Raw genomic sequence first — 16,313 nt, 5'->3', positions numbered from 1 at the left:
TAGCTACTTCCCCACAGTCATCAGGATATTAAACCTGGCTCGGACAAAACTCGGATTATTAATAACCACTTTCTGTTATTTGCACTTTATCAGTTTATTTATTCATGTGTGTATATATTTATATTATGGTATATGGACACACTGATCTGTTTTGTAGTAAATGCCTACTATGTTCTATGTGCTGAAGCAAAGCAAGAATTTCATTGTCCTATACAAGGACACATGACAATAAACTCACTTGAACACCCCCCTGAAACCATGACCGATATCATCTTAGCTCTAGATCCCAACCAGAAGAAAAGCATCTCTGTTTTGTATAACTTGTTAGGGTCGGTTATATTGAAACCTCATACCTCATTAAAAGCTGCGTGGGAGGGTGATCTGAATACGAAACTAACAGACCAGCAATGGGAGTCTGCCTTGGATTTGATCCATTCTTCCTCCATATGTGCCCGTCATGGCCTAATCCAATGCAAAGTCCTTTACAAAGTCCACTACACAAATGCAATATTATCTAGAATTGACCCCGCTGTTAGGGACACCTGCAACAGATGTAATCAATCCCTTGCCAACCATAGCCATATGTTCTGGTCTTGCCCTAAGCTAGCAGCCTTTTGGAGGAGTGCTTTCGACGTGATAAGCAGAGCCTATGGCCAGACTATTCCTCCAAACCCACTGTCAGCCATTTTCGGTACCCCTCCCAACACCAACCTCTCTGTTGCGGTGAAACGGGTTCTAGCTTTTACAACCTTGTTAGCCCGGAGACTGATCTTGCTTAACTGGAGGCTCACCTGTCCCCGACACACGCCCACTGGATTAAGGAGGTGCTTTACAATTTAAAGCTTGAAAAACTTAGGTTCTCTCTCAAAGGCTCTACCAAGACATTCCTAGATCCATGGAACCCTTTCTTGGAACTTGTTCTCTCTCTCAACTTGTCCCCAGACTCGGAAGAGGACTGAGTGCTCTCCACCATTGTTCTGCTCTACTGCAGCTGCTCTCCCTTTAACCCCCCCCCCCCTCCCCTCCCCACACTTATTTATTTAATTAATTACTTATTTACTGTTATTAGTGACCCCTTTTTTAAAATTTAATTTAGTTTTTTTATTTTTATTAGTACTTTTTGTTTCGTCGAGCTTACCATATTTGTGTGGATGTGTACGTATGTGAGTGTTGTTTGCCCCCGTTTGGTTCCGACCTGATTCGGGTGGGTTGAAGGTGGGTAAGGGTAAGGGCTTTGAGGGTCGCTTACATACTGTTGCACAATTATGCCTTGACTGTCACTGTCTGTTATCATTGTATGTATGCAAATTGCTGTGAAATTCAAATGAAAAGATTTAAATGAACTTGAACTTGTGTCCCGCAGACATGCATGATTGGCGGGTTAATTATCAGGTGTAAATATCTGATAATTACACCTGATAAAAGGTATGGCAGTAAATAGGATGCTGCCTGGCCATCACGCTACCACCAGAAGACATCATTTATGCAACATGGTGTCACAGAGCACAGAAACAGGCCCTTCAGCCCTGCTTGCCATACTGACCAAGATGCAACATTTAAACTAATTCTATTTCCCCACGTTTAGCCCATATGTCTCAAATACTTTCTTATCCATGTACCAACAGGCTTTTAAATATTCTTATATTCCACCTGTCTATATAGGAAGCAGTAGTGTGGTCAAATTCGGATTAATTTTCAAGATGGCACCAGTGAGCATATGAGACTTTCAGATTAAAGGGAAAGGGGGGGGGTTATAAAGACCGGGCAACAACATGAAAGTGAGGTCTTATTTATCAGTGGTGAGGTTGAGGGTCTGTAGAGGACATTGCTGCACCTTCTTGTCTTTGCATTTCCACCAATACTGTCATCAAAAAGGCACGCAAGCACTGGGCATTTAGCGTAGGACAGAGTTTGCTCACTGCCTGGTATGGATCCTAATGCCCCTGTCCCACTTAGGAAACCTGAATGGAAACCTCTGGAGACTTTGCGCCCCACCCAAGGTTTCCGTGCGGTTCCCGGAGGTTGCAGGTGGTTGCCGGAGGTTAGTGGTTGCCGGAGTGGAAGCAGGTAGGGAGACTGACAAAAATCTCCGGGAACCGCACGGAAACCTTGGGCAGGGCGCAAAGTCTCCAGAGATTTCCGTTCAGGTTTCCTAAGTGGGACAGGGGCATTAACCACCCAGTCAATCACATTTCCTGCTGTTTCATTCACCACCAACTTCCAAATCAACAAGAACTAGAGGAGGTAGCTTACGATCAACCCAGCGGCATGAATATTGATATTGTTAACTACAAGTAACCCTTGCATCCCCTCTCTCTCTCCGTCCCTCCCCCCACCTAATCATCGTACTAGTTTCACTGTCGCCCTGCTGAGTTTCACTGTCTGTATAACTCGTTATCACCTTCTCCAAAGCCAACAATGGACCATTGTGGGCTCCACCTTTCCTTCATCATCGTTACTTTTTGCCTATCTTTCATTCATTTGTTTTACATCTCTCTATATCACCGCCTAGATATCTCTTGTTTCCCTTTCCCTTAACTCTCAGTATGAAGAAGGGTCTCGACCTGAAATGTCACCTATTATTTTTCTCCGGAGATGCTGCCTGACCCGCTGGGTTACTCCAGTTTTTCGTATTTATTTTCCATTTGTACGATGACCAGGTTTATAGCTGGAAAAGAATGAGGAAGCACTTACTTGTACAACAGTCTCCCTCGGTCTCTTGCGTTCATCTTCCCCCACTGTCCGTTCTCAAATGCGTCTTTGGCTGCGGCCACAGCTTTATCAACATCAGCCACTGATGAATAGGACACTTCGCAGATCACCTGTGGGGGGGGGGGATGCGTGGAACAATGAAGTCACTAACTCCTCAGACCAACATCCTTGTACGTTTATAGATTGTTAGACACTGGTAGACCCACCATTAGAGGGAAAGCGCATGGACCGCACGCGGCCTACAGCGGTGGAGGACACCACGGCTACGCTTGGCCAGGCCGACCCTGCAACGCCGCCAGGACAACAGACTTTCATGGTCAGGTCAAGGTCCCTGAACTTACAACAACTGGGACTTGAAAGTGGCTCCAAACTGGCGACTCTGTGCACTGTCCCCGTGTACGACTGCTACACACTTGTACTGTATCTGTGTTGCTTATCTACGATGTGTCTACGTGCCATGTATCGTGGATACTTGTACTGAACTGTGTACAACAATGAATGTCACCGTGTTTAAGAAGGAACTGCAGATGCTGGAAAATCGAAGGTACACAAAAAGCTGGAGAAACTCAGCGGGTGCAGCAGCATCTATGGAGCGAAGGAAATAGGCAACGTTTCGGGCGTTACCTATTTCCTTCGCTCCATAGATACTGCTGCACCCGCTGAGTTTCTCCAATGAATTTCACTGTACCTCGCTCAGTACATGTGACAAATAAAGCATCATAACCATAACAGAATCAGTCATTTATGAAAGTGAAGTCAAAACAAAGAATGCTGGAAACACCCAGCAGATCAGGCAGCATCTGCGGAGAGAGGAAGAGCCTGGACTCAGTGACCTTTTCATCAGTGATCTTCCGACCTGAAAAGTTAACCATCTCTTGCTCCACAGATGCTGCCCAGTCTGCTGCGAATCCCCAGCATTTTCTGTTTTCATTTCAGCGTTGTAGAAGGTGCCGATTGCTTCTGTATTTCAGGTCCATATTTCTGCAATCTCGTTGATGTATGGTGGGGGATATTGCTGCAGCTGGTAAACCTGTTGTAACTGGACCAATACCATGTAGTATTAACCTGGTAAATGTGAGAGAGGTCCGTGCAGAGGTATGGGACCACATGTTTGATCCCAAAACTATTTACCTCTGCCGGAAGGTAGGAAGAGGTGATCACTTCTCAAACATGCCGTCAGTACTGAGGAATTATGGGTATATAAAATAACAAGCCATAATGTACTAATGATCTGGGAAGGGATGTGACAATGGTCGATTGGTTGAATCAAAAGGATGTTCCCTTATAAACATGGACTGGGGTCTGTCCTGGGGTTGGAGAAGAAGTAATTGAGTGGGTTTTCTCCGGGAGCTCCGGATTCCTTCCACACTCCAAAGACGTACAGGTTTTAAGGCCAATTGGCTTGGTAAATTGTTCCTAGTGTGTGTGTAGGATAGTGTTATTATACGGGGGTTGCTGGTAGGCATGAACTTGTTGGGCCGAAGGGCCCACTTCTACGCTGTATTTCTAAACTAAAGGTTAGACTACAATAACCACCGTACAAATAATAATGTTAAGTCTTCCAGGATGTTCATCTCGGTGACTTCACGAGGTATGCTCAAACACCACAACAAAAATATCACATCTGACAAATTATTGTGGTGAGGGGGAGGGAGATAGGAGGGAATAGGGGGGGTGAAGGTCCCACAACAGCCGCTATGACATGCCCATTTATGTTGCCACCTGGATGAGTTTCACTGACGGAGCAGGTACTCACTGATCCATCTGTGGGATTGATGGTCTTGTAGGTCTTTCCATCCTCAGAATCGGTAAACCTGCCGTCAATAAAGCACTGGTGGGGCATCTTCACAGTCATGTCATTCACATCCATTGTAACCTTGAAGCAATTAGAGGCAAATATCATATAACAACCATATAACCATATAACAATTACAGCATGGAAACAGGCCATCTCGGCCGTACAAGTCCGTGCCGACACAACTTTTTTTCCATTAGTCCCACCTGCCTGCACTCATACCAAAACCCTCCATTCCCTTCTCATCCATATGCCTATCCAATTTATTTTTAAATGATACCAATGAACCTGCCTCCACCACTTCCACTGGAAGCTCATTCCACACCGCTACCACTCTCTGAGTAAAGAAGTTCCCCCTCAAGTTACCCCTAAACTTCTGTCCCTTAATTCTGAAGTCATGTCCTCTTGTTTGAATCTTCCCTATTCTCAAAGGGAAAAGCTTGTCCACATCAACTCTGTCTATCCCTCTCATTATTTTAAAGACCTCTATCAAGTCCCCCCTTAACCTTCTGCGCTCCAGAGAATAAAGACCTAACTTATTCAACCTATCTCTGTAACTTAGTTGTTGAAACCCAGGCAACATTCTAGTAAATCTCCTCTGTACTCTCTCTATTTTGTTGACATCCTTCCTATAATTGGGCGACCAAAATTGTACACCATACTCCAGATTTGGTCTCACCAATGCCTTGTACAATTTTAACATTACATCCCAGCTTCTATACTCAATGCTCTGATTTATAAAGGCTAGCATACCAAAAGCTTTCTTTACCACCCTATCTATATGAGATTCCACCTTCAAGGAACTATGCACGGTTATTCCCAGATCCCTCTGTTCAACTGTATTCTTCAATTCCCTACCATTTACCATGTACGTCCTATTTTGATTTGTCCTGCCAAGGTGTAGCACCTCACATTTATCAGCATTAAACTCCATCTGCCATCTTTCAGCCCATTTTTCCAAATGGCCTAAATCACTCTGTAGACTTTGGAAATCCTCTTCATTATCCACAACACCCCCTATCTTGGTATCATCTGCATACTTACTAATCCAATTTACCACCCCTTCCTCCAGATCATTGATGTACATGCCATACAACAAAGGACCCAACACAGATCCCTGAAGCACCCCACTAGTCACCTGCCTCCAACCCGACAAACAGCCATCCACCATTACCCTCTGGCTTCTCCCATTCAGCCACTGTTGAATCCATCTTGCTATTCCAGCATTTATACCCAACAGTTGAACCTTCTTAACCAACCTTCCATGAGGAACCTTGTCAAAGGCCTTACTAAAGTCCATATAGACAACATCCACTGCTTTACCCTCGTCAATTTCCCTAGTAACCTCTTCAAAAAATTCAAGATTAGTCAAACATGACCTTCCAGGCACAAATCCATGTTGACTGTTCCTAATCAGACCCTGTTTATCCAGATGCTTATATATATTTATCTCTAAGTATCTTTTCCATTAATTTGCCCACCACTGAAGTCAAACTAACAGGTCTATAATTGCTAGGTTTACTCTTAGAACCCTTTTTAAACAATGGCACAACATGCGCAGTACGCCAATCCTCGGGGACTATTCCCGTTTCTAATGACATTTGAAATATTTCTGTCATAGCCCCGGCTATTTCTACACTTACTTCCCTCAATGTCCTAGGGAATATCCTATCAGGACCTGGAGACTTATCCACTTTTATATTTTTCAAAAGTGTCAGATACCTCAGGTTACCACAAGTACCACCCAGCAGCATTGGGAGAAACTCCCTCCTTTACACAATTTCTGAAACAATCCAAAACTGATCAGGAGTCTGAAAACCCCAGACCTTACAATGCAAGATTTACTGGATGAATATAATACATGCAATTAGAATTGTTTTAATCCAAGATATTTTTTGGATTTTGTTAAGGATGTCAGTATTGACATTTCGGTTTGTTTATTTGATCACTGACAAGATATGACAAAGCCAACATTGACTAACGTTAACGGGGTACACGGTGTTAGAGTTGCTGCCTCACAGCACCATGGCCCGGGTTCAATCCTGACTACGGGTGCTGTCTGTACAGAGTTTGTACGTTTTCCCTGTGAGCATGTGGGCTTTTCCTCACACTCTAAAGACATACTGGCTTGTAAGTAAATTGGCTTTGGTAAAAATTATAAATTGGTCCTCGTGTGTGTAGCATAGTGTTAGTGTGCTGGTCAGTGCAGACTCGGTGGGCCGAAGGGCCTGTTTCTGCGCTGTAATTACTCCTTGGCTGAGAGGTCTTGTGGGTCGGGGACAGCTCGAATTTGAATGAACTCACAGGTGGGTCACCGTGTTCGGGGCACCGTGTTAAAGGAAAGATGTTGTCAAGCTGGAAAGGGTTCAGAGAAAATGTACCAGGATCCTGCCAGGACTCAAGTGTCTGAGCTACAGGGAGAGGCTGAGCGGGCTGGGACTCTATTCCTTAGAGTGTACAAAATCATGACAGGACTAGAACGGGCAGATGTACAGAGTCTCCTGGCCATCGTGGTGGAGTCGAGAACCAGAGGATATAGTTTTAAGGTGAGGGGGGGAAAGATTTAATAGGAAAAAGATTTAAAAGATTTAATAGGAAATTACTCGTATGTTGCAAAACATATTTGGCTAATAAAGTATTATTGTGATTGTGACCCTGAGGGGTAACTTTTTTACATAAATGTTGGTCGATGCATGGAACAAGCTGCCGGAGGAGGTAGTTGAGGCAGGTTCATGGATTGGACAGGTTTGGGGCCAAAAGCAGGAATAGTGGGACTAGTGTAGCTGGGTCATGTTGGTTGGCGGGGCCTGTTTAAACACTGTATCACTCTAAAAAACAGGCCTGTTCTTCCAGTCAGGGGAACAGGTTTTCTCCCCTGAAGGTCATTAGTGATCAGAGAGTGTAAATAACAACCCTCTGGTTCCGTGGTCACCGTTCACAAGGTCAGCTGCTTTTAAACTTGCTGATTTAATTGCATTTACATTCAGTCCACAGGTGACAGTGAGCTATTTACTCACACCTGTGGATTAATGGTCTCAGCCTCGGTAACCATGCCCATGTTAGGTGTTTGCTGAAAGGATGTGTGGGATTTACAGTGCAGTCGATTAAGCTAAGGTGGTCTTGAGATAGGAAGAGCAGAGTGGAAGAACAGGACAAAAACGTTTCACCTCTCGTGGTGAAGGGAATCTGGTTTACAATAGCCACGGCTTGAGTAACCAAAGAGCACTCATGAAGAAGGGTTTCGGCCCGAAACGTTGCCTATTTCCTTCGCTCCATAGATGCCGCTGCACCCGCTGAGTTTCTCCAGCTTTTTTGTGTAACCTTCGATTCTCCAGCATCTGCAGTTCCCTCTTAAGCACTCATGAGATTACTGGTTCTAACTTCAAATTTTTCTTCCTCACTTGGTGCAGCGGTAGAGTTGCTGCCTTACAGCGCAAGAGACCCGGGTTCGATCCGGACAACGGGTGCTGTCTTTAAGGAGTTTGTACGTTCTCCCGTGACCTGTGTGGGTTTTCCCCGAGTGCTCCCACACTCCAAAGACGTGCAGGTTTTTAGACTAATTAGCTTGGTAAAAAAATGAATGGGATGATGCTAGTGTGCAGGGCGATCGCTGGTTGGGCCCAGGAGGGGAACTCGTTATCAAAACATGGAGGGGACGGGGACACAATTTTTTGGCGGTAACGCGCGCATGCGCCCACTCACACGCGCGCAAGACTTCAGAGGCTCAATCGAGTGCTAAATGCAGCTCAACTCTGCCTGTCTCACCGGGTTAAGCAACAGCCCTGTCTGGACTGATGGGCCACCAGCGCTGCTTCTCCACGCTGGCCATATTTCCCGCAAGCCCACCCAGAGTTGTACTTCACTTGGCGGGACAGGCAGAGTTGAGCTGGGTTTAGCGCTGCTTCTCTGCGCTGGCTGTGGGCCTGGGGGTACAGCTCGCGTCTGACTCCTGACCTCTCTGGCCACCCGTGGGGGGGGCACTCGGGACAGCGCCGGAGACCCGGTCGGGATCGATCCTGCCTGTGGATGAGGCGTAGGTCTGTGCCACGTCTTCCGCCTCCAATCGCCGCGCTCTATCCTCAGTCCCCCCCCCCCACACTCCTCCCTCCTCCAATCATCCACTGCCTCGCGGAAAGAATCGGGATTACAAAAACTTGGGGGGGATGTCCCCCACCTTTCAAAACATGGGGTGGACGTGTCCTCTCTGACCCCCCGGGTTTTCCGCCCCTGATTGGGGCGAAGGGCCTGTTTCCGCGCTGTATCTCTAAACTGAACTAAACTTCCTGTCAGGTTTAGAAGGGAAGAACAGGGCTCGTTTCTATCATGGAAAAGACAGCACATTAGTTTCACTCACTTTTCTGTCATGTCAACTGCTTACGTAGAAAGCCTCACAGCTCCACGGTTCCAGCTTTGCCCTGGACCTTGTTTACTGTCTGTGTGGAGTTTGCACATTCTCCCTGTGACCATGCGGGTCCATGACTCTGGGTGTTTACCCATTGTACCACCACATCCCAATGACGTGACATTAGGTGGGTTGAGTTGCCACCATAACCTATTCTTAGTGTCAGTGAGTGGCAGGAGAATAGGATGGGGTTGTGTAGGTGAGAGGCAGAGTGGTTTACAGGGAAATGGGATAGATGGGACTGTACCAAGAGACTTGATGGACCGAATATCCAGATCCTACACTATGGGATATACAAATAACATAAATAATACTAATAATATTGATAATATGAATAAGGGGAACTTTTCAAGTCATTACTTGATTTGAATAACGTTATAACCTTTCAAAAAGTTCAAAAATCGTGATTCGAACAGCTGGAACATGGAATACAGCACAGGAACAGCCCACAATGTTTGTGTCATAAACGACACCTTGTTGAACTGATCACATCTGCCTCCACGTGATCCAAGCCTCTATTCCCTACACTTCCATGAGCCGATCTAAAAGCCTGTTAAATGCCACGATCGTATCTGCCTCCATCATCAACCCTGGCAATGCCATGCTGGCCTCCACCACCATCTGTAGAAAGAACCCCATTAAACTTTCTCCCTCTCACCTGATAGCTATGCTCTCTAGTGATGGACATTTCCACCCTGGGAAAAGGTTCTGAGCGTCTATATTCAAGCTTCCCCTCCCCTCAACCAAGAGAGAAAGCAAAGGTTACTTGAAGTTAGAGAAATTAATCCTCATACCGCTGAGGTGCAAGCTGCCCAAGCAAACTATGAGGTGCTGCTGTTCCTCTAATATGCATTTGGCCTCACTCTGACAGTGGAGGAGGCTCAGGACAGAAAGGTCAGCGTGGGAATGGGAGGGGGTTAAAGTGTTCAGCAACCGGGAGATCGCATAGTCTACATATCACAATCAGCAGAGGTCCTAGCACAGATTTCTGTGGAACTCCATTGGTCAGAGACCAGCCTGAATATCCACCTTCCACCATAGCTCTCTGTCTTCTATGAATAAGCCAGTTCTGAATCTACAGAACCAAGTCATTGTGAATCCCGTACATCTTAATCTTCTGGATCAGTCTGCCATGAGGGACCTTATCAAAAGCCTGATTAAAATCCACGTGTACAACATCCACTGCCCTACCTTCATCAATCTCTTTCGTCAACTCTTCAAAAAACTCAATCAAGTTAGTGAGACACGGTGCAAGCCATGCTGGCCATCCCTGATTAGCCCATTCTCTTCCAAATGGCAGTAAATCCTATGTCGATGAACTCCCTCCATTAATTTCCCCACCACTGATGTGAGGCTCACCGGCCAAGAGTTCCCTGGATTCTCTTCCCTCCATAAACAAAGGGACAACATTGGCCACTTTCCAGATCTCCAGTCCTCGCCTGGGACTAGAGAAGAAACAAAGATCCTCGTCATGGCCTCTGCAATCTCCTCTCTTGCCTCTGTCAGTAACCTGGGATAGATCCCATCAGGGCCTGGGGACTTATCCATATGAATGTTCTTCAAGAGCCCCAGCAACAACGTCTTCTCAATCTCTCAACTGCCCGAGCAGTGTGTATTCTCCACACTGATCTCACTGTTCTCCACGTCCCTCTGCTCGGTGAATGCCGACTCGTTTAGTGCCTCACCTACATCCTCCGACTCCAAGCATACATTGTCTCCTACCTTCTCCCGGTCACCCTCTTAACATATCTATGAAAAGCCTTGGAGTTTTCCTTAATCCGTCTTGCCAATGACATTACATGGCCCGTTCTGGTCCTTCCAATCGCCAGCTTGAGTTCTTATCTACACACTTTATATTCTTTATAAGCCCCATCTCATGCTACCTTCTTAAACATAGAAACATAGAAAATAGGTGCAGGAGTAGGCCATTCAGCCCCTCGAGCTAGCACCGCATTTTAATATGATCATGGCTGATTGCCCAAAATCTGTACCCCATTCAGGCTTTTCTCCCATATCCCTTGATTCCTTCAGCCCTCAGAGCTAAATCTAACTCTCTCCAAAAAATAATACAGTGAAATGGTCTCCACTGGCAGAGAATTCCACAGATTCACAACTCTGGGTGAAAACGTTTTTCCTCATCTCAGTGCTATTATACGCTTCCTTGATCTTCATGACCTCCCTCCTTGGTCATCCATAGTTCCCTTACTTTGCCGTTTTTATCCCACCTCCTCACTGGAACATGCTGACTCCCACATGTCCTCTGTGGATTTACCCAATACCAATTGCTCCTAATCTACCCGCCTTAGCTCCTGCCTAATGACATTGTAATCTGCCTTGCCCCAATTAAGTACCTTCCCCCAACATTCAGATCCGTCCCTATGCAAAACAATCTTAAAACTTACCGAGTTGCGATCACTATCCCAAAATTCTTCTCCCACCACAGAAAGATTCATCCTCAGGTCTCCATGCTGAATACCAAGAGACTGATCTCTCTGAGAACTTCACACATCCTTATATCAGGTATTCTGGAGTTAAAAGATGAATGATAACACCTTGCTACTTACATAATCCACCTGCAACTCTTCCTCTTCGTCCTCACCTCTCAGCTTCCGCACAACCATCTGAATGAAATCTTCAAACTTTGGTGCCATGTAAACATCTTCGTTCTGTAGCTGCAGACTACTGCATTTCTGTTTGATTTCCTCCACCAATCTAGGTAGGGGACAATGACACAGCTCATTTGGAAGCCCAGTTGGAAAGGAGATGATCTCTTGAGAACTAAAGGTCTTCAAAGTGACCAAAATGCAACTAGCCTTCATCAGCACACTTCCAATTACTCATGGTGTTCCTCATTCATCTCTGCTACTCACGATATAAAGGATATCTGCTGGTTAAAAATGAATGGTCCAATAGGTGATGCAGTGGTAGAGTGGAAGAAGATTCAACGTTTTTTTGCCTTCCATCACAGTGAGGAATGTGGGGTGTGATGTTTGGTGGATTGTGTGGGGTGGGAGGACCCGTTGCTCCTCCTGTGCAGTAGGTGGCACTGCACAGGACAAGGGGAGATGTTTTGTATATAGTTTTCTCCTGTGTGTATGTGTGGGTGCAGCCATTTTGAGTTGTCTTGCTGTCAGCATTGAGTAAAGCATTAAAGACTTCTGTTGTAAATTGAAGACTCTCAAGTTTTGTGCAGACCTAGAAACCGAGCACGAAATGGGGGAATCGCTGTGGTGGATGTTCATGATAAACATTTATTTGGGTGTCTTGTTGCTCTTTATTGGAATGACTGAATGGCAAATCAAATACCTTGTGTGTTGTAAAACATACTTGGCTAATAAAGAATTATTATGATTATGATTATAATTATGATTACAAAGCCAGGGACTCGGGTTCCATCCTGGCCATGGGTGCTGTCTGTGCGTAGTTTGCACGTTCTCCCCGTGACTGTGTGGGTTTTCTCCAGGAGCTCCGGTTTCCTCCCACACTCCAAAGACATACAGGTTTGTAGATTAATTGGCTTGTGTAAATTGACCCTCGTGTGTAGGATAGTGCAAAGGCACGGGGCAGTCGGCGTGGACATGGTGAACCAAACGGCCTGCTTCCATCGTGTGTCTCTAAAGTCTGGAGTTTATTTTATGGAGCAAATAAATAAATGATCACTTCTGCCACATTTAACCACGTTTGCAATAATTTGCCCAACCTGCTCACGCCGACCAACATGTCCCATCTACACTAGTCCCACACCTGCTTGCATTTGGTCCATGTCCCTTTAAACCTGTCCTATCCATGTACCTGGGTAAATGTTTCTTAAACGTTGCGATAGTCCCTGCCTCAACTACCTCCTCCAGCAGCTCGTTCCACACACCCTTTGTGGGAAAAAGTTACCTCTCAGGTTCCTATAAAATCTTTCCTCCCTCACCTGACCCTATGTCCTCTGGTTCCTGAACCGATCTATTCCTCTCACAATTTTGTACACCTCAAGTAGATCACCCCTTATCCTCTTGCGATCTGTAGAATCAAGTCCCAGCCTGCTCAACTCTCCCTATAGCTCAGGCCCACTGAGTCCTGGCAACATCCTCGTAAATCTTCTCTGCTCCCTTCCCCGCTTGAAGTTTGCAAGTTATGTTTTCATGGTCAGCAATGCCCATATACACTTAAGCACACATATTAACTGAAGAAGGATTTTACCTGACCACATCCATGGAAGCTGCTCCCGATTTGAAAAAGTCTGTCGAGTCTTCGATGGCAGAAACGTTGCTCAGAATTGATTTCCAGATCGCCTGGAGCACATTAAAAAAAACATGTGAACATTTAAGAAAATAAACTTCCATTCTGAAGCAATGAATCACAGGAATACAGTTTGTCTTTCAGGGAATGTCTTTAGGGAACGTTTTGCGCCTCATCATCCATTAATTCCAATGAGTTCAGTCGACTGTAACTCTACTGCAGTGCAAAGTCTTGCATTTGGATAAACTAGTACAGGTCCTAGTAAATAGTAGAGCCCTGGGGAGTGTTGTAGAACAGCCAGACCCAGGGTACAGGTAGAGCACTGATTTTCCGGCACTTTTGTTTCCAGAGACTTTCAGGATTATCTGTTTTGTCGGAACAGGTATTGTGGGCCCCCTGAGACACTGGCCCGCAAAGTTGGCTGCGGAGGTTGGCAATGGGAATGGATCTGCTGGCTCCGGTTTAAACCGAAGACAGACACAAAAAGCTGGAGTAACTCAGCGGGTCAGACAGCATCTCTGGAGAAAAGGAACAGGTAACGTTTCGGGTCGAGACCCTTCATCAGACTTGAAACAACTGCCTCGACCCGAAACGTCACCCAATCCTTCTCTTCAGAGATGCTGTCTGACCCGCTGAGTTACTCCAGCTTTTTGTGTTTATCTTCGGTGTAAAGCAGCATCTGCAGTTCCTTCCTGCATTCTCTGTCATGTCCTGCCCTGGACAGTCGGCGTCAGGGATATGGGGAGAAGGCAGGAACGGGGTACTGATTGTGGATGATCAGCCATGATCACATTGAAGGTTACACAAAAAAGCTGGAGAAACTCAGCGGGTGCAGCAGCATCTATGGAGCGAAGGAAATAGGCAACGTTTCGGGCCGAAACCCTTCACATTGAATGTCGGTGCAGGCTCAAAGGGCCACATGGCCTACTCCTGCACCTATTGCCTATAACACAAGGCATACTGGAATGAATGATACATTTTTGCGTCTGTCTACGTCTCATGGAGTCACACTTGGTGGTCGAATCATAAATTGCAACATGCTCAAGAATGTCAAGCTCACACGTTCTCACAAGCCACTCAGAGTGGGAACAAGAATTCCTTCACTTTTACCAGTAACAATGCAAAAATATATCAACGGGAGGCACCTCTCCGATTTCTTAAATTAATGTAGACAGTGGAAATAAATTAAAACTGGAAAAGTTCCCGATAACCTGATGATATGAACTTGCATATTATCGGGTCATACAGCACAGAAGCAGACCCTTCAGCCCTACTTGCCCATGCCGACCAAGATGTCCTGTATATGCTGGTCCCACCCGTCCGCCTTTGGACCATGTACCTCTAAAACCTTGCTATCCAAGTGTCTTTTAGATGTCGTTATAGTACCTCAAGAAGTACTTGAAAGTAGAAGTAGGATTCAAAGAAGAATTGAGGGAATTGGTGGTGGGTTGATCATCATTGCACAATTTATGTACAATAACTGTCTGTGTGTTGCCTGTGATGTGGCTGCAAGCAATATTTTCATTATACCCAAGTTCAAAAGTTGTACGAGCAGGTGGGATGTGTAGATGGGATATGTTGGCCGACATGGGCAAGTTGGGCCAAATGGCCTGTTTCTATGCTGTAGACTCCATGACTCTCAAATGCATCAATCTGACCTACTTTGTTTATTCAAAACATTTCTGGAAACCCAAATATTTTGGTATCAGTTGCTAACTATCATCAAATTATTTCAAACAGTCAAAGAATATATAATGAAATGCTTGGATGAAGAGCATGGATTATTGCTATTCTGAAGTGGACCATGGACACAGAATGATCAGCCAGGGAGATGCCCAGCTACCTCACTTCCCTTAACTTCCTTTTATAGTTTAGAGATACAGCGCAGAAACAGGCCCTTCGGCCCACCGAGTCCGCATCCTAACTCTACCCTACACACACTCAGGATAACTTTACAGTTACACCAAGCAACTAACCTAGATATTAGCCTCTTGGAGAAAATCCACGCAAGAACGTACAATCTCCGTACAGACAGCACCCGTAGTCAGGATTGAACCTGGGACTCTGGCACTGTAAGGCAGCAGCACTACCGCTGCGCCACCGTGCTACCCTAAACTCTTCCCTAGTTCACTGCACTTGGTACAGTGGTAGGCCAAGGCCTCTCCTCCTCCTTCTCCGTCATGACGACTTGGTAGCTTGAACAAATCGTCCTCAAAACAAGGTGACGGGAAACTGAACACACAAGACTGCCCGACATTGTGGCAAGAGTTTGTATGAACCACAGCTTACCTTTATATCTTCAGCAATTGTCTTCTCTTCATCAGTCAGTTCTACAGCGACTGTGTCACCGGTGGAGAAATATTTGGAGGCAGGGATCATTTTCCCGTCTTCAAACTGAAGGTTTCGAACCATCAGCTGCAATGGTCACAAAGAAAACAATCAGAGAGCTGCCTCCCATCCAGCACATGAAAACCAAACACCATAGCCCAACTGCACCAGACCAATCTGCTCCCAATGATCAATACAAAGCAGTGTCTCACCGCATTCAGACTGAGTGGCTTGTTGAGACAAATAACCATTGGCAGTCCACCACATTTGCCCCAATCTGCAGAGTGGGCACATACAGTGATTGCTGACCATGCCTTTACATTGCCTACATTCCAACCCATCACCAACCCATCTACCATCTAACCCATCAGGTCTCGACCCAAAACGTCGCTGCATAGATGCTGCCTCACCCGCTGAGTTTCTCCAGCTTTTTTGTCTAGCTGGGACATACTGGAGCGTTTGTCGGCACTGGGCCTGTACTCGCTGGAGTTTAGAAGAATGAGGGGGGAGGCCTCATTGAAACATAGAGAATAGTGAAAGGCTTGGATAAAGTGGATGTGGAGTGGATGTTTCCACCAGTGAGAGAGTCTAAGACCTCTAGTCATAGCCCCAGAATTAAAGAACGATATTTTAGGAAGAAGAGGAGGAATTTCTTTAGAAACATAGAAACATAGAAAATAGGTGCAGAAGTAGGCCATTCGGCCCTTCGAGCCTGCACCGCCATTCAATATGATCATGGCTGATCATCCAACTCAGTATCCTGTACCTGCCTTCTCCCCATACCCCCTGATCCCTTTAGCCACAAGGGCCACATCTAACACCCTCTTAAATATAGCCAATTAACTCGCC

General features: G+C 45.7%; 1 protein-coding gene across 1 annotated transcript in view; it reads right to left on the bottom strand.

Annotated features, from left to right (window-relative positions):
- LOC129707620 (mitochondrial 10-formyltetrahydrofolate dehydrogenase-like) overlaps nt 1–16,313 on the bottom strand; it is a 97,529-nt gene that overhangs the window by 32,597 nt on the left and 48,619 nt on the right. Inside the window, exons 8-12 of the mRNA XM_055652749.1 lie at nt 15,426–15,551; nt 13,098–13,189; nt 11,474–11,621; nt 4,469–4,588; nt 2,695–2,822 (exon numbers count right to left, since the gene is read on the bottom strand). Of these exons, the coding sequence (XP_055508724.1) occupies nt 2,695–2,822; nt 4,469–4,588; nt 11,474–11,621; nt 13,098–13,189; nt 15,426–15,551 (614 nt within the window). The remainder of the gene's footprint in view (nt 1–2,694; nt 2,823–4,468; nt 4,589–11,473; nt 11,622–13,097; nt 13,190–15,425; nt 15,552–16,313) is intronic.

The sequence above is a fragment of the Leucoraja erinacea genome, chromosome 22 (genome assembly GCF_028641065.1).
Source record: "Leucoraja erinacea ecotype New England chromosome 22, Leri_hhj_1, whole genome shotgun sequence".
Classification (NCBI taxonomy): Eukaryota; Metazoa; Chordata; class Chondrichthyes; order Rajiformes; family Rajidae; genus Leucoraja; species Leucoraja erinaceus.
The sequence above is the reverse complement of the archived record's forward strand: the minus strand, read 5'-3'. Positions and strand labels throughout refer to the sequence as shown.